Raw genomic sequence first — 23,268 nt, 5'->3', positions numbered from 1 at the left:
CATTTTGTTATTTGTTTTCTCTGTTTCTTGTTCCTTTTTATATTTTTCTTTTTTTATATATTTTATTTATTTATTCATGAGAGGCAGAAACACAGGTGGAGGGAGAAGCAAACTCCCTGTGGGGAGCCCCATGCGGAACTCAATCCCTGGACCTAGGATCGTGACCTGAGCTGAAGGCAGACATTTAACCACTGAGCCACCCAGGCATCCCCCCTCTTTTATATTTTTCTTACCTCCTTGTGGGTTACTTGCATATTTTTAAGGATTGCATGTTTTTTAGTGTATTATTTTGTATAGTTATTTAGTAGCTACTCTAGGCACTGTAGTACACCTGCTACTGTAATCAGTCCCCTTGTTGTGAAATATAGGAACCTTATTTCCATTTAGCTCCCTTTCCTTTCTCTACTTTTTAAATATAATTGTTGTATTATATCAAGCACCATGTCAGATGGGTTTATTAAGTTTGCTTCAATAATCAAATAGGATTTTTAAACTCATGAGGATTATCTATTATATTTTTATCAGTTCTGTTGTTCTTCCTTAAGTTCAAGAACTCTTTTGTTAAAATTTCCTTTCTGTCTGAGGATTTTCTTTGGTCATTCTTTCATGGTTAGTCTGCTTCTGGTGACAAATTCTCATAGTTTTTCTTCAACTGAGAGCATCTTTTCTCTCCTCATTCCTGAAGGATATTTTCACAAGATATGGATTTTGCAGTTGATGGTTCTATTCTTCCAACACTTGAAAAATGTGCTACTTCCCTCTGGCCCCCATTGGCTTTGATGAGAAATTGGCTGCATTCAAATTTGTGTTTCTCCAAACACAAGTCACAGAGAATTACTTACTTATAGGAATACTTTCTCTCTAGCTGCTTTCAAGATTTGTTCTTTGTTTTCAGTTTTTAGAAATGTTAATTATGGTGCATCTTGGTGTGTTCATTGGTCCACCCCGCTATAACACCACAGACTGGGGTTAAACAGCAGACATTCATTGCACAGTCCGGCAACTGGACAGCTGAGATCAAGGTGCTGGCAGATTGATTTCTTGCCAAGAGCTCACTTTGACACAGCTGTCCTCTTGCTGGGGCCTCCTGTGGCCCAGGGAGCACAACACAGAAGGTCTCTGGTCTCTTCTTATGATGAGGGCACTGACCTTACCTCGGGGCACCAGCCATGGGACTCCTCCCAGGGGTCCCTCCTTCTAACACCATCCGTCAGGACTTCACCTTGGAATTCAGGGGAGGACACAAACGTTCAACCCATAATAGTCTGGGCATATCTTCTTTGGTGTTTGCTTGGCTTCTTGAATCTGTAAGTTTATGTCTCTTCCTAATTGAGGATTTTCCAGCTATTATTTCCTCAGCTGTTGTCTCAGTTCCACATGATCTACCTGTTAGGATTCCAGGGGCTTTGTTTTTGTTTGTTTGTTTGTTTGTTTGTTTGTTTTTTTAAAGGTTTTATTTATTTATTCATGATAGACAGAGAGAGAGAGAGAGAGGCAGAGACACAGGCAGAGGAAGAAGCAGGCTCCATGCCCGGGAGCCCGATGTGGGATTCGATCCTGAGTCTCCAGGATCGCGCCCTGGGCCAAAGGCAGGCGCTAAACCGCTGCGCCACCCAGGGATCCCCAGGGGCTTTGTTATTGTCCACAGGCCTCTGAGATGACTCCTCTTTTTTCTCTTTTCTCTTTTGTTTAGACCAGGTAAATTCTGTTCATCTATCTTCAAGTTCACAGATTCTGTCTTCTGTCTTCACTCTATTTTAACCATCTAGCAAGATTTTTATTTTGGTTATTACAGTTGATGCTTGAACAATGCTGGTTTGAATTCTGTGGGTACATGGATACGTGGAGTTTTTTTTTATAACTTCTGTTTCTTTACTGAGATTTTCTATTTTTTCATTTCTTTCAAGAGAATTTTTATTTGAATTGCTATTGAATCATATTTCTGACAGCTGGTTAAAGTCTTTGTTAGATAATTCTAATAATGATTCACCTTGATGTTTACCTTTTACAGGATGTTATATTACGTTTCAGCAATCCTAAAATGATAAGATTTCTTCTCTGCCTGCCAGGGAAAGGAGAAGGAGTGAATAATAGGTTGAGTCTGAGACCTTGGAGCTCTAACTTTGCCACTTGCCAGCTTTGCACTCTCTAGAATTCAGTTTTTTCCATGAAAATGGGGGTGGTGTGGGGTGCCTGACTGGCTCCATCCAGTGAAACATGTGACTCTTGGTCTTGGGGTGGGGAGTCCAATGTTGGGGACAGAGATTACTTAAAAATAAAATCTTTAAAAAAAACAGTGGGGATGGTATGGAAATAGTACCTGCCTCATGGACCGTGTGCAGGTTGCAGGAGAGAATCCTACAGAGTGCTAGCCCACTACATGGGTGGAACTGATTGAGTCAGTTTATTGAGAGGGTCCTCTTGTCATTTTCTTGTGATTCAGATTTTTTTTTAACTATCAGAAAAGTAACACTTCTAGTCACAACTTATAAATCAGAGCTAGTTCTTTTTCCTTCTGGCTACAGATTTTAAAATAAGTAACTGAACAAGATTTGGACAGCAAAAGGAAGGTTTGCAGCTTTAGCTGAAAATCCCTTGAGTTCTATTTAAGATGTATACAGTTATGACTTATAGAGGTCAGAGTCTTCTTACCAAATAGGAAGCAGAGCCTCCACAAAGACTTGCAGGCACTCGTAAAGAACAAATATGATCCCTCATCGCAAGAAACTTGTCTGCCACTCACAGACAAGTAAAAATGTCGCCGTAGGACACAGGCTCAGTCAGAAAGCCTGGGGAACTTTTTTTTTTTTTTTTTTAATTTGATTTATTCATGAGAGAGATAGAGACATAGGCAGAGGGAGAAGCAGGCTTCCTATGGGGAGCCTGATGCAGGACTTGATCCCAGGATCCCTGGGATCCTGACTTGATCCAAAAGCAGATGCTCAACCACTGAGCCACCTAGACAATCTCAAAATTTTCTTTTGTATTTTTTCAATTAAAAAATCCAGTACAAAAAAAAAATCCAGTACATGTATTGATCCTATTTATGGTTCCACTTTAGCCATGAAACCTTATAGTTTAAATGATGTGGAAAAGATGTTCTATGTTAAGCTGTAAAAAATGGAGTCAGATCATACATAGTACTCCTCAAAAGGTTAAACACAGAGTTACCAGAAGGCTCAGCTGTTCCAGTGCAAGGTGTTTACCCAAGACAAGTGAAAACATCTGTCCACATAAAAAGCTACCTGTGGGGATGATGGCAGCATAGCAGTGTTTACATCCTTAATGTCACAGATTATATACTTTAAAATGTTTAAGGTGGTAATTTTATGTTAAAATATTTTACCACAACAAAAAAACCCAAAACTTGTGTATGAATGTTCATAGTGGCATTATTCATAATTGCTAAGAAGTGGAAACAGCTCAAATGTCCATTAGCTAATGACTGGGTACAATGTGCTGTGACCACATAATGGGATATCCAGCCATGTGGCAAGGGGTGGGAGCCTGACATAGGCCATGCACAGCAGCACAAACCTGAGGACATCATGCTTGTGAAAAAAGCCGGACACAGAGGCCTTGTGATTCCATTTCTGTGAAATGTCCAGGACAGGCAAATCCACAAAGGAAGTAGATCAGGGGCTGGGGCAGAAGCAGTGAGCACAGATGGGTGGATAAATATGCTCTGAAATGGGCAGTGCTGATGGGTGCACACCTCTGTGAGTGTACTAGGAACCACTGATGTGTGCACTGTGTTTTCTTTTTTTTTTTTTTAAGATTTATTTATTTTAGAGAGCATGCACAAGCAGGACTGGAGGAGGGACAGAGGGAGAGCAAGAGAGAGATTCTCAAGCAGACTCCTTGCTGAGCGGGGAGCCCAATACAGGTCTCAAGCCCACAACCCTAAGATGACCTGAACAGAAATCAAGAGTCAGATGCTCAATCGAGCCACCTAGGCACCCCTGAATTGTCTACTTTTAGGGGTAAATTGTACTGGATGAGAATTATATTTCAGTAAAGCTGTTAAAAATATATACATTATTTCAACTACATAAAGAAGAAAAGAGACTAGAAATCTGTCTACTTACATACACAATTTGTATATATATATATATTTAAAAAACGGGTTGATGATTTTCTACTACTAGAGGGATAGATTATGATAATTTTATTGCCTACTATGTATACTTTTCTCTATAATTTGGGAAAATTTATTCTAATTTTGATTACCAGAGAAAATTTATATTAAACAAACAAGATATAAAATCAGTGGTAATGTTACTATGGTCTTTATTAAGCTCTAGTCAGAATTTTTTTTTTTTTTAAGATTTTATTTATTTGAGAGACAGAGCATGCACAAGCAGGGGAAGTGGCAGGCAGAGGAAGAGGAAGAAGCAGACTTCCCACTGAGTAGGGACCCTGACATGGGGCTCCATCCCAGGACCCTGAGATCATGACCTGAGCCAAAGGCAGACACTTCACCGACTGAGCCACCCAGGTTCCCCTCAGTCAGAATTAATCTTGAGCTTTTCTAAAGAAAAGAATGAACTCCCCCTTCCCCAAATATGTTACAGTTAAATAACAGAACCCAGAGACTGTGATAATACTTTTTAAAAAGAATGATTTGGGGGATCCTAGGGTGGCTCAGCGGTTTAGCGTCTCCCTTCGGCCCAGGGTGTGATCCCAGAGTCCCAGGATCGAGTCCCACATTAGGCTCCCTGCATGGAGCCTGCTTCTCCCTCTGCCTGTGTCTCTGCCTATCTCTCTCTCTTTCTCTCTGTGTTTCTCATGAATAAATAAATAAAGTCTTTTTTAAAAAAAATGAATGATTTGAAAGATATCTGCTTGGCTCAGTGATTGAGCATCTGCCTTCAGATTGAGCATCTGCCTTCAGCTCAGGTCGTAATCCCGGGGTCCTGGGATTGAGTCCTGCAGCAGGCTCCCCACAGGGAGCCTCCTTCTCCCTCTGCCTGTGTTTCTGCCTCTCTCTCTGTGTCTCTCATGAATGAATAAAATCTTTTAAAAAAAATTAAAGATAATAGTGATTTAAATTATGAAAAATAAAATCTTGCAAGATCATGAAAATCCTAGAAGAAAGTAAGAAAGGATTTGTTTATAATATTGAGGACGCGAGCCCTCGGCTTCAAGCAGAGCAGAAATTCCAGAAGCCGTGAAGAACAGGAAAAGCAATCAGTGTTACTTCATGGGAGTGTTTAAATATCCCTGTGCACACATGTGCGCACTCTCTCACACACACACACACACACACACACACACACACGTGCTTTTAAACATACACAGGTACACATTTGGTAAGCAGGCCAAAGACACATGGGAAAAATATCAAAGACAGAAAGTTAAGTCTCTTATACAGGTCTATTAATTAGAATAACCCAGTTAAAAAACAGATGAACAGGGAATCTATAAATGAGCAAATGGAAGATGCCAGCTCTATCGTGTAAGTTAGAAGGCATCCTTACCTGTCAGACTGCAGACCTTTAACAGCGGGGTGATGCCCAGGCTGGGCTGTGGCCCTTGGTGCCTCCTCTGGAGGGGGATTTAGAGCACTGTCCATGTGCATGTGCTCAAAGTGGCCTGTCCAGTACCTCCAGAACCTACAGCATCCAGGGTGTCTGGTGGCAATGCAGGCTTTGAAAGGTGAGGCTGGCACTGACACAGGGACTTTGCAAAAACATGGCAAATGGGGAAATACAGGTGCAGAACCCTAGTGTCCTCACCATATGAATGAAGAGCAGGATGTGGGGGGGGGGGTACACAAATGTCCCTGGAGCCAGGATCTTCATAGATACAAAGGCTCTCCCTGGCTTTAACTTTTCACTTGGACCTTTCTGAGCTGTTTGACATCCCCTTCCTTACAGCATATCAGTGGGCAGGGGGGTGGTAGGGCGAGTGCACGGTGACTGGGATCCATCCACGTTCTCCTCTGTGGATGGGATGGTTCTAGAACTTGTCTGGAGGAACATGGGTGTACATTGTCTGCACTCTTTATCAGCCAAATAAAATGGCACTGAGACTGGAGCTCCTATGTGGAGCAGAGTGTGGCTGCAGTGCTCAGGGCCCAGGCCAGCAGTGTGTTGGGGAGGATAAGAGCAGTTACTACATGACGGTTAACCAGAAGGTGCTGTGTAGAGGATCCGGGTAGGGCGAGGAGTGATGAACCACAGTGGCCTCGTCAGATTGGTGGGAAGCCCCCGCACTTGGGACCTGGTATGCTAGTCCTGCCTGGTCCTGCCTACCGCTGGGAGAACGTGCTCTGTGGGGAAGGGAGGAGCAGCTGCGACTGGGCCAGAAGCCTGGGGTCATCTGCTGTTCTCAGTGTTGTTCTGGTCTCTGTGGAGCATCACGAGACCAGTTAGGTTAGCACAGCCCTACGGGGAGGTGATGGCACCAGGGAAGTTAGCACAGCCGTACGGGGAGGTGATGGCACCAGGGAAGTTAGCACAGCCGTACGGGGAGGTGATGGCACCAGGGAAGAGATGCCTGAGTGCCAGGTACAAGCCAGGTGCTGCATGACCAGGGTGGGAAAACTGGCCGGGAATTGAAGTGGACTTGGCCTGCTTGTTCTGTGCAGACCTGTCTCACCTTCCTTTTGAGCCTGCGGGGAGCCTTCCACCGGAATAGGGTCCTTTATGCCCAGCTCGGTCAGATTCCCCCACGTGCTTATTCAGGGGCCACTTGACATCCATGTCCACTGCTGCTGTGTGAAGCTTGGCTGCAATGATGCACGCTCTCCTGATCATCAGATTGTGCTCTGCCATTAAGAACTTTTAAACCAGAGTTTTGGACTAGTTTCCTAAATATGATGGAGAACTAAGTTTAAATAAAAGATACGCATACTCATTGTCGGTACTATAAACACACAGTTACACCTTTCTTCTGAAAGATTTTTTTGACCAAGATCTTGAGACTGCATTCTGAGAGGTAAACAGTATATTCTAAAAAGAGCTTGGCACAGAATCCCATTCTCCGAGACTAAATAACCGATGTGAAATTCAGAGTTCTGGCTTGGCCACAAGGAGCTCTTGTGCTGCAAGTGGCCGGGGTTCTTTAGCCATGGCCCCACCACTCAGCCTGCCCGGTGATGGTCACCTCTGGAAGAACGTCACGTGGGGATTAGTTCTGGCGAGGAATTTGGTCACCAATCACTGAGCTGTATGAACTGCAGTCAGAAGTCCTCATCCCTAAAAGATGCATTTGCTTCAAAGTATCGATGGCACACAATCCAGCTTCCATATTTGATTCAAATAAGTTAATTTGAACCAAGTTATTTAGAATTAATGGATTGATAGGGTTTATTTTAGTATTTGGAAATAAAAATGTGATTTGGGAAATTTATTTTGTCCTGTCAAAGAAAAACAAGTGAAAGCTCATTTTCTTGGGTGTTAAGGAAATGTGTTTTGGAGGTGCAATAACCTCTTTTTTCTCTCCTAGCATCATCATGGAGACTCTGCGGATACTGGCTTTGGTTGGCCAGATTCTCTTCTCGCTGGCTGCTGCTTTTCTTCTGTGTCTTGTTATAAAGACTTACCTCATTGGACCGTATTATCGGAAACTGCATGTGGAAAGCAAAGGGAACAAAGAAATCCTTATCTTAGGAATTTCTGCTTTCATCTTTTTAATGTTAATGGTAATTCTCATAATACCTGTTATTTATATACTCTGACTTGTATCTGTTAACTGAAAGCTTATAATCAGTTCTTTATCTTTTCACTTTATAGTAGTTAAAGTATTTGAAACACAGGTGTATTTTTATTTTATGCACAGTCGTTACTCTGCCCCTCGCTGCAAGTTGAACCTGTTTGCTACCACACTTTAAAAAAAAAAAAATTATTATTTGAGAGAGAGAATGAGTGGTGGGGAGGGGCAGAAGCAGAGGGAGACGCAGATGCCCTCCTGAGCAGGGAGCCTGATGTGGGGCTTGATCCCAGGACCCTGAGATCATGACCTGAGCTGAAGGCAGACGTGTTCACTGACGGAGCCCCCCAGGCGCCCCAGCTCCCATACTCTTAAGTACTTTGCTAAAATGGCACCTTGAATGTGGCACTGGAGGCAGTCTGAGTGGCCTTGAGAGCCACATGGATTCCCAGCATCACCAGTGTTACCTTGTCAAACTTTTAAACAACTTTGTACCTGAAATCAGATGAACAGTTTGAAACAACTTTCTGTTCTATTCCATGATGAGGAAGCTGGTCAGCAGTGTAACTTCTTTTGCTGTAATGTAAAAAGTTGAAAATTAAAATAGAAGGTTAAGAAGCAGCCTTTTCCTTATTTAGAGGACATACTTCTCATGAGAGAATGGAGGAAATGCTGTTAGGCCCCACACATAGCCCCACAGCTGTGCTCCTCCCCTTGAGCCCCAGAGAAGTGAAGACTCAGGTTCATGCAGAAGCTCACACGTGAATGTTTACAGCAGTGTATTCATAGCAGCCAAAAACCACCCAGATGCCCTTCAGCAGGTGCCTGATTCACCCAGCTGTGGTCCGTCCACACCACAGAGACCACCCAGGTTTAAAACAACTGGTACGTGAATCTCTAGAGAATGATCCTAAGCAGGAAAAGCCAGTCCCACGGGTTGCATACTGTGTAATTCCATTTATGTGACGTTTATAATGATAAAATTTCAGAAATGGAGGGAAGGTTGCCAGTTGCCAGTTGTTAAGGAGCAGGGAGAGGAGGGGGGAATCCATGTGACTAGAAGTTGTGTGTCTTCACTGTGTTATGTCCATATCCTGGCTGTGATCTCGCACTTTGACTCTAGTGAGATAGTAAGGGATACATGATGCCCCTAAGTTTTCTTACAAGTGGAAGTGAATCTACACTTACCTCAAAATAAAAAGGTTAATTTTAATTTAAAGGAAATTAACAACACCTACTTCCTTATGTATGATTTAATTGCCTCCTACTATTTTATAATTTTGGGAGAAGTCTTAAGATTTGCTTCTGCTCAGAGCTGCTCGTGTGTGTGACTGGATTTTTTTTTTTCCCATTGCTTTATCCATTCTGAAGTGTTTTACTCTTTGAAAATGACCTCCAGCAAATTGTCTTGTCTGGATGACTTCCATGCTGTCTTTCCACTGGCTACACAAGTGAAGCTAGTTCTGCATTCAAAGTTTCTGTTTTCTCTCTTTGACAGCATTTTCTGAGCAGCTGCTAGGTTCACCACACATGTTAGGGGCTGGGCATCTTGCACATCAGACAGTCTCACAGCTCACACTCCACCGCAGCCATGACAGTGTCCCATGCAGCTCACAACTCATCCTTTCTGTTGTTGGATATTAGGGTGGGCTCCCACTCAGGGCTCTTGTGAGTAAAGTAGCTGGTGGGCGCATGGGAGCTGGCTTGAGGTGGCATGTGGTTCCCGGTAACAGGTTGTGCCCATTGATACTGGTGTCACATGTGGGCTCGGTCTCTCCACACCCTCCCCTGTCCTGGTGCTGTCTGTCCCTCTTGTGTCCACTGCTCTGCTGGGTGGTAGCAGTGTCTTGTCAGCACTTTGACTCGCATCTCCCTGGTGAGTACCATGTCCCGTGCTCTCCTTCGCCATGCGGATGCTCCTCAGGGACAGCCTGTCAGACCCTTGGGTCATTTTCCTATTGAGTTGGTTATTTCTCTATTCATTTGTAGGAATTTTTTTTTATATATTCTGGCAAATTTTTTGTCTTTTTATCTTTTGACTAAAATGAAATTCCTACAACAAAATCATCTGCATTAACCCATTTAGAGTATACAAGTCAATGGTTTTCAGCACATTTACGGCATTGTGCCATGACGGTCGCCACCCTCAGAACATTTCTGTCACACACACCCCTAACGAGCAAGTCCCCCCTGTCCCCCCATCCTGTAGTAACCACTCACTTTCCCACCAACTTGCCTGTGTCTGCCCCTCTGGTGTACAAAGTAAAGGTCCATCCATGCCGGGGCACTTTCAGTCCTTAGCTCCTTATGGCTGAAGTTCTGTGTCCGTATGTTCTTGATAATATCTTCCAGTCTAGTCTGAAGCCTTTTAGCTCTCTTGATGGCATTTTTTTGATTAACAGAAGTTGTTTATCTTAATGTAGTCTTTCAAATTTTGTATGACTAGCACTTTTATGTCCTGTGTAGACCTTTCCCTTCCTGTATCCACAGGCACCCATGTCGTCTCCTGGCATGTCCTGCTTTGCTGTTCTCATTAGATCTATGTCTATCTGGAGGTGGGTGGAGCACATGGCATAGGGCTGTGGACAAGAATCCATGTTTCCACATGCATCTCTCCACACCACACTTTAGCGTGGGGTCACCTTGTCAGAAGCCAAGAGGTGTGTGAATGCAAGCGTGCATGTGATAGGGTGATGGCGCACTTGTGCTTGCATGAGTGAGCACGAGTGCTTGAGTGTGCCTGTGCATTTCTGACTCTCTGCTCTGTCCCCTGCCGACTTGCCTATTCCTGCAGGTGGTTAGCACTGTGGGCAGTAGCCTTCTCAGTCCAGGGTGTCCAGCTATACTCATGGTCTTGCCGGCACCTGCATGAGCTTTTGGATCCAGTTGTGGGTGTTCACACACCACTGCAGGGACCCGGGGCCTGTTGAGGGAGAGTTTGTACATTCGCTGCTGCAAACCTTTTGCCTGTGAGCATGCTCTGCTCGGCTCAGCTCTTCTGTGTGATTCTCAGCAGAGCTCTGTGGTGTTTGGTGTGAGGGTCGTGTGTTCTCTCCGGGGACTAGGGTGCTGGGGGTATTTTGGCACTGTTATGAACCGTGTTTCTGTAACGATTCTGTTGGCTGCTGACTTCTGTGTGTGGTTTTACTTCCTCCTCCTTTTCAAGTTGTTTTGTGTCAGTAACACCTCACTAAGTTCACCTGAATTTGCATTTAACAACTGTTATTAGAAACCCAATAAATCCTGACTTGTACTGTGTCCAGCTCACTGAACTCTCTTGTGCTTCCTCTGGGGTCCTGTTCTCGCCAGGCCTCGCTCACTAGAGTGTCCTTTTTCTCCACATGCTTTCAGTTTTAGTGCCATAGTTGGGCTGTTCACTGAGCCAAGGGAAAGAAAATCTATCACAACTATTTAAAATAAATTTTGGAAAATCTTGTCATTCAAAGATGTTAATGATTGTTTCAAATATCTTAAATTATTTTTCCTGTCCCTGTATGACAAATTCAACTAACGTTAGCTTCCTTGTGCTTGTCTCAGCCCGTCCCCACAGAGGTTCCTCTGGGGACTTGGAGATGGGCCTTTGCTGTGACCGCACACCCACCTTTGGGTGTGAACCCACCCCTGGCCAGAGATGTCGCTGGTGGCACTTGTGAGTGACATGCGGCCCTCCCCTCTCGCCCAGGTCACGGAGCTGCTGGACATCTCCATGGAGCTGGGCTGCTTCCTGGCTGGGGCACTCATCTCTTCCCAAGGCCACATGGTCACCGAGGAGGTCATGTCTTACATCGAGCCCATCCGTGACTTCCTGGTTATCATCTTCTTTGCATCCATAGGTAATGTTTCTTGTTCACGCAGTATTTGTTAGATGCACGGGTTTGCTGCAACCTATTTACATGTTCCCGTAAAATAGGGTCAGCAGAGAAATCTCATCAAAAAGAGGGAAGATTTATACTTGGGGAAATTAACTTGTTGACCAGCTGCCATGCCCTGGGGGATTCTCAGATGCCCTTGGGGGAGGACGACTCCCATTTTCGACTCCACGGGAAAGGCGCAGGTGCCCAGCACATTAGTAACTTAAACTCAGCACCAAAATGAGGCATTTGGGAGGAAAGGTTAATTTTGATGCCAAAAAATTAAACTGCCATATCGAGGTGTGGTGCTCTGGAAATGCCCCTGTGGTCTCTGCCCCACACGTTCTGTTCACGCTGCTGCCTTCTGCCCAGAAAGCTCCTGCACCATGCTGACTCACTCACGGACTCAGGGCAGCCACAGCAAGATGGAGAACCTCGGAAAGCACATTCTTTTAAAGTTGATAGGGAAACAAGGGCAGCTGGTCCTGAGAGTGGAGTGAGGAGTCGGGGGGCCACCTGACACTCGGTGAAGCAGCTGCTTTAGTGACAAGTGTCCTCACTATTCTGGGAGAGGACCTTCTTGCCAACATGTGTCCTTCCTCTGCCCCCTTACCTGTCCATCCCCTTCCTGTCCTTGTCCTCTGTCATTGTGCCTGGGTCTGTCTCTGTCCCTCCTGCCCCCTGCCCCCCAGATCCCTCTTCTTTCCTGCTACCTTTCGTCCATCACTCTTCCAGACAAGGACCCATGAGGCCCACAAATGCAAGCTCCCTTCGACTGGGTCCAGGCCACATTCCCTCCTGGGGGCCCCATCTCGCTGACACGCATGTGGCTCATGTCCTGCTTATAAGGCTGCCTGCAGCGTATGCTGGTTAGAAATGAAAATCCCATGGACGCATTATTTGGCAGACTGGTTCCCTTAACTCTTCTTCAGGTGAGGGTTCTCCACCTGCCAAGAACAATGTCTAACAAGGAGATAGCCACCCGTGTTTGTACTTAGGTTCTTCACACTCAGCATGTGAAAGGAAGTTCAGCTGCGGAACGTGTGCATGCAGCATGGACTCTCCCACTGCTCAGGACAACACAGAGCTGGTCTGAGATGATGCCTTTCCTTTTCTTCGTTCTTGGACGTCAGTGATGTGCACATCAACTGGCCCCTGACACCCCCCCACACACACACACCGCCATGTCAGGCCCCACGGAGGGCCTAAGACTGCATGGAGGGCCTGCTGGCCACAGTCCATCCTGGGATGGGGGAGTGCCAAGGGCCTAGCTGAGCTCTGAGCGCTGAGAGCAGTGTGACTGGCCAAGGGCAGTCTGGAGCCCAGAGTGAAGGAGGCCCCCACACACCGTTGGCTGAATACAGAGGCAGCAGCATCTGGCACAGGTGCCTGGGAGGGCATCAGGGCAGGGACTTGACTCAGATGGCAGAGATCCTGCCTCATCCAGCAACGTGGGCACCAACCCTCAGAGGGCAGCTGGCACTGCAGATATTTAGTTCCAATGTTCCTCCTGCTAGACCAGGGTGCCACGGGCTCTTCTCCTCACCACAGTGCTGCTGGCAGCTGACTTCCTAAATCCCAGGTCACTGGAAGAACACTGTACGCATTCTGTTCTACTACAGTTTTTTAAAAATTTTATTTATTTGAGGGAGAGCACAAGCAGGTGGGGGGGCAGAGGGAGAGGCAGCCTCCCCGCTGGGCAGGGAGCTGGATGTGGGACCTGATTGCGGGATCCCCAGGATCATGACCTGAGCTGCAGGCAGACACTTCACTCAGTGAGCCCCCCAAGGGTCCCTCCTTTGTGCTGTAGTAATGAGGCATTTGAGCCTTGGCTCAGGCTGGCAAAACAGATGCCAGCGTCCAGGTGGCTGCAGCTGAGGAAGCCTCTTTTTGGCCTGCAGATAGATGGCTGCCTGCCTGCTGGGTCCCCGTGTGGCTTTTCCTAGTACACAGTGAACTCAAGGAGAGAGACCAGGATGGAGAGACAGACACACAGAGACAGAGGTAGGGAAGCAGGAGAGCACTTCTGTGTCTCCTTCATACGAGGACACCAGTCCCCCTGGCTCAGGTACCCACCCTGTGAGCCTTGGTAACCCTCAGTACCCCCCTGGAAGCCATCTCAGGTGCTGTCACAGGGGCTTGTAGCCTCTTCTCGGTCGTGGCAGCTCCAGAGACAGAGTGCAGTGGGGGCAGCCGAGCCTGTGCAGCCACCACACCGTCCTGCACGACCACCGTGACAACTCATCCCCTGTCTCTTCTTATGAATGAGGCCACAAACTTGATTTTTCTTGTAAACTTTCAACAAGGATTCATTCCTTGGGACACAGAGAGGAATTCAGAAGTGGGCATCGCCCATTCCTCATTCTTGGAGGTGCTCTGGAGACTGGACCTGCGTGAGAGGTGACTGTGGGGCTTGTATCGATTGACCAACTACATACCCTGTTCTGTTTCACACATGTTTGCTCATTTATCCCTGAGATTCACATCTGCAGAGAGAGGTCAGGAGGCACGCCAGGGTCCATGGTCGTCCAGAGCCTATTGCCCCTCCTGCCATCCCAGGGACACGTTCAGTATTTGTCAGGAGGATGACTGAATGACCATGAGCAGAAACACTACAAGGTGGCTTGTGTGTCAGATGTGCCAGCGTGGGTTCTGCCTCTGTCCCTGAGCAGGGTGCACGGCACTTTGCTCACAGCACAGGGGTCTCTGCCGTCTGTCCTGTATGCCTGGGCCTGGTGCTTGCCGTGGGTGAGGGCCCCTGTGGTCTGCAGAGGCTCCACCATACATTGAGCAGGGACACGAGTGTGGTGCCATCATGTCACCGCAGAGGCTCCGAGGCAGGAAGGGCGCATGCTTATCCTCGGGAGAGGGGAGGCCCCTGAGCTTTGAAATAAGGTAGTGACACATTTGGCATCGCCTGGGTGGGAAAACAGGTAGACAAGGGCCACGCACCCCAAGCTGGTCCATGCGATGGGCTAGGTCAGACATGTCTTCTGGGGAGGTGTGCATATCAGTCCTACGCTGATCACATCATATTGTGAGTGACAAGAGTTTGAAGAACACAGGTGCAGCCAGAGGTGGTCTGCACCTATGGCAGCAGGAGGGCTGGGGGGTTGAAGACTCCATAAAAAGCTGGAGGAGAGGGAGGCCAGGGGCTTCCCTGGTAGGTGTGCCCTGAGCAGCCATCAGTCCTCAGGGAGACTGCAGGTGTGCGAGGTGGCCGACTCAGACCCAGGAAGAGGGACATTGCCAGGCAGGTCAGGGCAAGTGCTCATCAGCAGGCCCCAATGGAGCCAGGGCCTGAAGGGTGGATGCTGCCACATTCCAGGGAAGAGGAGATTGTCCTGGGCTCCAGGTGCTCAGGAGGGGAGGCCTAGTCGGCCCTGTACTCCTTAGGGGTATGGGACTGAGTGCACAGCCAGTCCTGCCCAGCCACCAAGTGAGGAGGGGCCCACCAGCACCCATCCCTCATCCTTTGTCCCTCATCCCCAGCAAGCAGAGCCTCCCAGCAGACACTGTTCTCCTTTGTTTGCCAGAGCAGCAAGCAGCCATGAGTATCTGGTCTGGGCTTCCTATCCTGTGGCTTCTCCCTCTTGATTCCAGGCCCTGGAAGATGTATGCATCTTGGACAGAATGTTTTCACAAAAGAAAATCAGTTAGCAGCTGTTTGCTGTTAGATTTTGCCAAGTCATGGGGGTGAAGTCTGGTGGAGGATGGCACTCGGCATGAGCCATAAATACAAGGTGCTGTGGGGTTGAGCTCACGAGGTTCCTTTGTCCTGTGGGAAGGATGTATGGAAGCCCAAACATCACAGACTCCTGACTGGGGACGAGGCAGGGATCCTGCAAGAGTTGACCATGTCTGTGCTTTCCCCAACAGGCCTTCACGTGTTCCCCACTTTCGTGGTGTATGAGCTCACCGTCCTGATGGTCCTCACTCTGTCGGTGGTGATCATGAAGGTACGGGTTCCCCTCGGTGCTTCAGGACTGGTAAAATTCCTGGCATTTTTGGCTTAATGTGTCACAGAGCCTACCTTCTTACCCATAGTGATGTTGAGTCTGCAAAACTACAGCAACACCACTTACCCATGAGCCCCTCCTGCCACCCAACGATCTGGGATGGGGAGGGCTGGGACTGGGGCCTTTGGGTTTGTTTTCCTTTATTTGTCTTAGAATTGGGTATGTTTGAAATGGGAAGTTAGAAAAGCTGGACCAGAATGAGCCACTTCTGGATGTCCCGTAAGGCACCTGCACTTAGACTTTTGTCCTGAGTCTGCAGAACCGCAAGCCCTGCTAGCAATGCACACACATATACATTTTGTTGTTTATATGTCTTGAAATTATTACAATATTTTTACCTACTAAATCAGTGGCTTATCATAAAAGAATGGAAAAGATGCCCAGGGCAGGGGGTATGGCACGGGGCATGGAGTGCTCATATCTGTGCAGGCGCCTCATGGACGTACATTTAACAGCCACAGAGAATTGCTGACCTCTGACTATCCCCCATGACGACAGATTCTTGAGTTGCTCTTGTTAACATTTATTTCAGGGTCCGCTTATCTGTTTAGTAGCTGTCTGGCTGCGTAAATTATAAAAGCTGCCTTAAAATGTTAACTTTTTTTTGGGGGGGGGGGCTGGGGAGGCAGAGGGAAAGAGAGAATCCCTAGCAGTCTAGTCTCCACACCCAGCACAGAGTCCAGTTTGGGGCTTGATCTCACGACCCCAAGATCATGACCTGGGTGGAAACCAGGAGTTGGACATTGAAGCAACTGAGCCGCCCAGAGGCCCCTAACTTAAAATATTTCTATTGGAAGGAATGAGAATCCCTGATGACTATTGCACTTGCCCTGGCAGTTCCAGCTGCTCACCTCTAGACACTGCGTATGTGAGAGACATATAGGACTCTCGTTAGAGACTGAAATGTCCTTGCATGCTGCCTGCCATGTACTGCTGTGGGCCTAGTTTGTGCGGAACTTAGCTATCTGTGGGTGAACCTGAACATGGACTTTGAGATGTTCAGCATGGTTTTCTGTCGGACACCTTGTGTTCGTGTGGTGCTCCTGCATGTGTCCCCTGTGTCAGGCAAGGGTTCCCTTCTGTTTTCTGCTTGGCTATCAGGCTTGGGGGAGGCAGTAACACGGTTGCTTTCGCAGTTTGCTCTGGCAGCCCTGGTCTTGTCTCTCCTCCTGCCGAAGAGCAGTCAGTACGTCAAGTGGATCGTGGCTGCAGGGCTGGCACAGGTCAGCGAGCTCTCTTTTGTCCTGGGGAGCAGAGCGCGCCGAGCTGGCATCATCTCTCGGGAGGTGAGTGTGCACCCACATTGTGTATGTGTTCAGGGAGTCCTTGCCTCCATACCCACCTGGCATCTGAGCATCCCACATGCAGCCGCCCACAGTGGGTGTGGGGCCAGGGCTCTGCCTCATATAGGCGAGGAGGTCTGGGTGACAGTCAGTAGTTGACACTGCCCGAGCTATCACCTCGCTCCCTGAGGCAGCAATAGTGAGGTCACTCTCGTGTCTCTGGCAAAAAGTAAAATGCTAAATGCTAAAGCTTGCCTGCTAGTTTGTGCACGGCTGTCAGCCAGGCTGAGAGCCCCAGCCTTCCTGGGACCGTGTATGTGAATGGAGTCACTGCAGCTGGGGTCTGAACACCGACACCATCTAAAACGCAAAGCTGGAATGTTGTTATATGTGAAAGCCCTAGTTCACTTGGTGTTTCCTCACAACGTAGATTGCGACATTTGCCAATGTGTAAAAGGTGAGCACAAGTGTCTCTAAAGACACCATGTCTCCAAATTTTAGGGATTGAAATTAAACCTTTTTTTTAACCTTTATTTTATTATTATTTGTTTAAGATTTCATTTATTTATTCATGAGAGACACAGAGAGAGAGGCAAAGACACAGGCAGAGGGAGAGGGAAAAGCAGGCTCCATGCAGGAAGCCCAATGCAGGACTCAATCACACCCTGAGCTGAAGGCAGATGCTCAACCACTGAGCCACCCAGGTGCCCCCTTTAATAGAAATGATGGCAAATCTTCCTATTTAAAAGATACATAGAGGTTTGTCCTGCGCATCAACATATACAACAGTTTGGGGCTGTTTTAATCAGCCCCTCCTTCCTCTACCACAGTTTTAAGCATGTGTGGCACCTGGAAGATGAGCTCCCTGCACCACTTGCCTCCTTCTCCTTTGTCTCTGGTCCGATCATCCTGGGCCAGCCTTTCTATGGGGGGCCAGGTGCGCAGATGCCTGCTGCCATGCACTTGCCTTGTCTTCCTCTCTGGTTTTGTTCATTTGCCCTTTTAAAGCTGGTCATGAATTAGAATGTAATGAATATCATCTGATGATCCATGGTTGTCACTTTAAATTTGAAAAGCAGGAGGTTTGTGCTTGGCTGTGGCCCCCCCACCCGGAGGTCAAGGGGCCACAGTCTGTTGTCCACCATGGCAAGAGCTAAGGTTCTTTAGAGCAGAGCCAGTGTTAGCCCGAGCCGTCTGAGGATGGTGATGTAGCAGTAGGAACGTTTCACAACTAAAGTGGAGTGTTGCCATTTCAGTGAAAGCAAGGTGGACATTAAAGGGACTCTGTTGTTGTCAGTGGATAAATGTCAGGTTGTGGCATAGAAGCAGCCTGGACCTCCAGCTCTGAACTGCTGGCTTACCAGGAGATCTCATGTGTGCCAGCAGCTGGGAGACCACACTCCCTTCCCACACAGACTCATAACCTCATAACTGTGGGGACCAGCTCATACCCATGGTTTTAGCTTAGAGACAGCCTCGGGGCCTTCTCAGATTGGGGGTTTGTAGACATATAAGCTTGTGAAGGGTACTTTCTACTTTTCTACTTAATGTGACCCCTCAACACCCTACCACATCTGAGTTTTGTTTTGCCCTTTCTGATGCCTGTGCAAGCATATGTGAGCATGTCAGTCTGGTCCCTGAGTCAGGGCGGGGGTGTGCCCACTGTCCCCTGTATGGCAAGCATCCCTCCCTGGACACCCTGTTGCTGGGAGAGCCCTACCACCTCGAGGTGCCTCCCATACTCAGTTCTGCACACCTGCTCCCTAACTTGGGCCAAATGACTAATAGGGGTTTTTCTTGGTCATAGGACATGCTGATGGGCATTCAGAATTATGTGCTTGTCTCCTCGTGTCCATGAGCATGAGGAAGATAGGAGGAGTCTCAGTGTTGAAACAATTGCTGAAGAATAAAGTCTGTGCACAGGCACTGACACCGGCCCTAAGGCTGCATGCTGACTTTGGGCAATCCCTGAGGATAGTTTCCAGCAGGGCCACATCTCTGCAGCTCACATCCAGATGGCCATGTGCCTATGGCTGCACAGGGTGTGCGAGGCCCCTGCTGGTCCTGAGTGTGACCTCCGGCAGCCTGTCCTGTCCTGAGGGCCCTCCTGGTCCCAGGATGATGTGGTATTTCCTGTTGCAGGTGTACCTCCTAATCCTGAGTGTGACCACACTCAGCCTCCTGCTGGCCCCAGTGCTGTGGAGAGCCGCAATCATGAGGTGTGTGCCTCGACCAGAGAGACGGTTAAGTCTCTGAGGGCACCTACCAACAGGGATACACGGCTTCAGAAAGTGAGACCTGTGTGCGGAACGCAGAAGCTTGGAACACGTACATGACTGCACATCCCTGCGAGCCCTTTGCCTTGGGGACAAAGCACACCATTGAAGGGATTCCCTGTCTGCCCAGTGATGACTTTTACTGCCATAGTTTCGGGTCTTCCAGAGTAATTTATTGCATTCATTTGATCATGCACAGTTTAAACATAATGCTGCATTTTACAGATCACCTTGACTGTTTTGCCTAGATGTGCCTTTTTTCTGAAGTTAATGTTAGCTCTCTATTGTTATTTCATCAGTTCATTATTTTTTGGTAAAGAAAAATCCGAAGGATTTTTTATTTATTCAACTTATGTATTATAAGCTGTTGGTCAATATTTGTCATTAAACATTTCTGTGAGGTGAAATTTAAATTCTGGCAGTGAAATTGGAAAGTTACTTAGTCATTACTGTCTGTTTTCTAAAATGACAAATGTCTTCTAAATGTCTATTTGTTTTTATTATAATAATTTTAAATAAAACTCATTTTGATCTTTATTAGATATGTCATTCTTTTAAAATATTTGTTTTTAATCATAAGACTATGCATGCTTTAATAAAGATCATGTATGATAAGAGGAATTAATTGAAATTTATTGGAATGTTTTTTAGATTTTTGTGTTAAGCTAATCTTTGACAGTTCTCAAAAATTAGGATTATTTGTATATTGCCACACCATTCTCTGTGACCAAATTAACATAGGGCTATTTGGAAAACCTAAGTTGTAACTTTGCATTTTAAAGTGTATTTTGGTTACTATATGCCCCATTTCAGAAAATCCATGGCTGAAGGTCTAATCCTTACAGATTTCCCTATGGGGTGCTTTGTGTGGAGTGTCCTGTGAAGATGGGCTTTAAGAGCCTGATACTTGGACCAGCATCCTTGGAGTAGCAGGACAGCCACCTTGGGTACCATTATGTCCTACAGATGTAAATGTGGATCGCAGTGACATGATTAACACTCTGGAGGAGGAAGTAAACTGTATCTAGTCTGAAGTAAATTGTTGGAGAAGTGATACAAAGATCATCTTCTTTGTAGAAAAAGCAGTCGTTCTATTCATTTCTAGATCAGAGCACATGAGGACCATTCCCTCTAAACTGTCAGGTGTGGACATGTGGGCAGGACACAGTTCCTCTCTCTTTTCCCGTGCCCAGCAGGCTGGAATCCACTCAAGGCAGCTGCTGGGGTGCCTGTGATTTTATTTTATATCCCCAGCACCTGAGGGCAGAACCAGGAGCTCATGAAATTTGTTGAGTGGAAGGAAACCTATTTGACGCACTGAGATGTTTTCCCCAGAATGTGGAGTTAACATCACCGTGAGAGAATGGTGGATAAAGACACGAGAGGATGTGCCTCTGGAAGACATCTGCCTGCAGACACGTGACATCTTCACCTTCCAATCCCTTCTCAGGGCCCATAATCCACACCCTGCCCCACAGTGAGGCCGCACAGCCCTTTCCAGCCCTGTCCGCGTTCCCCTCCTCATCCAGACTCACCCAGCTCAGATCTCTTCTCCGCCAGTGTGAGCCCCTGCAGCCCACTTGCCTCCGTCAGCATTTCCTCTGTGTGGGATCCTTTGCCAGAGGAGTGTGCTTGCTGACCAGCCCAGCAGTGATGTCCTCATCTTGAAATTAAAACTTGGTGTCTTGAATCTGTTCCCGGTGGATTGACCTCTGAAATGAGGAGCAGATGCACCTGCCGACAGCGAGCACCACATTGGGTCTTCCACTCACTTCACCTGGCTGGTCACCTGTCATGCCAAGAGCTCTAGCCTGACTCTTCTGCACCCTCCCACACCTCCATCTCCTACCCCTTTAGTTCCCACACACATCGCACATGTTCCAACCTTCTCACAGTCTTCTTCCTTCCCTGGGTCTGAGTTCTGCCGCCTAAACCTGTGGCAGGTAGGCACCCTTCTCCATGTCCTGGTGCTCTGCTGAGCATGGGGAGCTGGAGTGAGATAGACCACTCTGTCATGGAAGAACTTCATTCAGCCTGAAGGAATCCAGAGGAGGATGTCCAACACCATCTGGCTGTGCCACCTTGCAGTGGAAGGTTGCGAGCAATAGCTGTCAGAGCAGATCGTGTGTGGGAGGTCAGTGAGGAGAGAGGCTTGCCTTGGTTTGCTTACTCCACAGACAGGAGAACATTCATGCGTCACTGACCGTGGACAAAGCAGGCAGGGGTGGCTACAAAAGCGGAGGCAGAGCTTGCAGCCTGGTGCAGGAGACAGCCATGACTCAGGAGAAAGCAGGTGGGTCAGAGCCTCCTGGGAGAGGTGCGGGGGTGCTGGGCTAGCAGGTGCTCAGTGGTCCTAGGTCAAGGTGTGAGGCAGCCTCCCCCTCGGCTCCTGGGCCACAGCCACCAGGTGTGGTGCAGTAGAGCTCCCCAGAGATAGAGTGGCAACCGTATCTCCCTGGGAGCACTAATCCGTCATTGAACGGGCTGTTGAACAAGCCACCATGCCACTGCACCCTAAACAGGGATGCAGCAAGGCTGTGCGTCCCCCCAGGCAGAGCATGGCAGTAACCAGCATGCGCATTGGATACGACATCTGGACCCGGCACAGTTGTCGTATCGTCCGAGCCTGGGAGGGTGCAGGTGCAGTGTGGTGGTGCAGTGGCCCTGGTGAGGCCCAGGCAGACAGGCAGTGGCAGGCATTAGAGGAGCACGCGGTGAAGATGAAGGAGAGGCTAGGGTGGGCAGTTGCTCCGGCGTCCACCTTGGGACCTCCTGCCGGCTCCCCACACCCCCAGGACCTCACTGCTGCCAGCCCAGGGCCCTCCGCACAAATGTCAGGGTGCCCTGGCCGCTGGCTCCGAGGCTCCCAGTCCCCACGGCCTATGTCTGTGGGCCAGGCCCCTGGAGCTGTGTGTACCTCCTACATGATGGCAGCCCAGCCCTCTGTCATCTGTCCGTCCTAATCTGGACTGTTGCCAAGCCCAGCCTGTCCATGCCTCCCAGCCACACACTGGCTCCCACCTCCTTTCACCTGCCCCCAGGCTCTCTGGCAGCCCCTTTGCCAGCAGTGGGTCTTGAGGCTGGCTGGAAAGTTCACGCCCCCCGAACACGACACAGGCAGAGAAATTGGCTGGCTCCATTTCCATCAGCTCATCCAGAAAGAGTGAGGCCTATGTGTCCTGAGGGCAACTGGGGCCTGGTGTCTGTCCCACCGGCCTCTGGCTTCCTGCTTCTGGCGCCTGGCACCTGGCCAGAGTGAGCAGGCCTTGCTTTGCTTACGTTAGGGATAGACCGTGCAAGGAGCAATGTGCCAAGGGGTCCAGCAGCATTGGCGCAGGGCAGGGCCCTTCTCCAGCTGCTCCAGGGGTTGTGAGGACTTAGGCTGAACCTGACCCCACTGCCTGGGGTACATGCCAACACCTGCCCTTGAACATGGTCTGAAAAATTGAGAAACGTTGTGCCTGTGATTTAGAAATTTGGGGTGAACGTGCCTGGGAGGGTGTTGAGCCCAATTTGCCCACAGCCCCCTGTGCTTGCAGTGAGGTCATGAGCTGTTTGTCCCTGGAAGGCCTGTGTGCAGGGGCGTGGTTGTCACAGGAAGCAGTGTTGGTGCTGGGACACCCCTACCCTTCGCGGCCCTTCAGAGGTCACCCTCAGAGGGCTTGCTTCCTTCCCTGAGGAGCATGTGCAGCATTAGTGGCATCAGTGCTTTCACGGAAGCGCTGTGTTCTGTGGTCTTTACTCAACTGTGTGTTTCTGACTCATCCTGATGCTGAGTTTAAGGCAGACAATTCTCACCATTCTGTGACCATCTCTTCCGTGAAGATGCTGCTAAGTGCTTATGTCATCACCAGTGTCCCAACCATTGTCTTCATGCACCTCTTTCCCAGTGGGAATAATGTCAGAAAAGCTCAGCTAGGGATGAGACAGGTTCTTCACATGCCACTTCGGGTGTCTTTGCCTCTCCTGCAAGTAGACACAGAATTGTCCCTATGCACTGGTGTGGGCACCCAGGTGTGTGTGCCAGGTGCAGGTTAGCACCTACCTGGAGGCCATCAGCCTTTGTCACCTCCTCCACAGATGCTCAGGGGCCACAGAAGACTGTCACCACCCATTCTGAGATGCTAGTCCCAGGGCAGGGGGAAGGTGGCGTGAGGAGCAACCTGACACACCTGACCTCAGA

The 23,268-nt window shown here is 48.3% G+C and overlaps 1 protein-coding gene across 4 annotated transcripts in view; it reads left to right on the top strand.

The window, feature by feature from the left end:
* TMCO3 (transmembrane and coiled-coil domains 3) overlaps window positions 1-19,622 on the top strand; it is a 49,704-nt gene extending 30,082 nt beyond the window's left edge. For all 4 annotated transcript variants that reach the window (XM_041730880.1, XM_041730878.1, XM_041730879.1 and 1 more), the window contains 5 exons: window positions 7,453-7,648; window positions 11,339-11,489; window positions 15,387-15,466; window positions 16,663-16,812; window positions 18,952-19,622. In XM_041730880.1, coding sequence (XP_041586814.1) covers window positions 7,453-7,648; window positions 11,339-11,489; window positions 15,387-15,466; window positions 16,663-16,812; window positions 18,952-19,065 — 691 coding nt within the window. In that variant the 3' untranslated portion in view covers window positions 19,066-19,622. The remainder of the gene's footprint in view (window positions 1-7,452; window positions 7,649-11,338; window positions 11,490-15,386; window positions 15,467-16,662; window positions 16,813-18,951) is intronic.
* Window positions 19,623-23,268: the final 3,646 nt, after the last annotated feature.

This window comes from Vulpes lagopus, chromosome 16 (genome assembly GCF_018345385.1).
Source record: "Vulpes lagopus strain Blue_001 chromosome 16, ASM1834538v1, whole genome shotgun sequence".
In the NCBI taxonomy this organism is placed as follows: domain Eukaryota; kingdom Metazoa; phylum Chordata; class Mammalia; order Carnivora; family Canidae; genus Vulpes; species Vulpes lagopus.
Note: the sequence above shows the minus strand (reverse complement) of the source record. Positions and strands in the feature narration are given on the sequence as shown.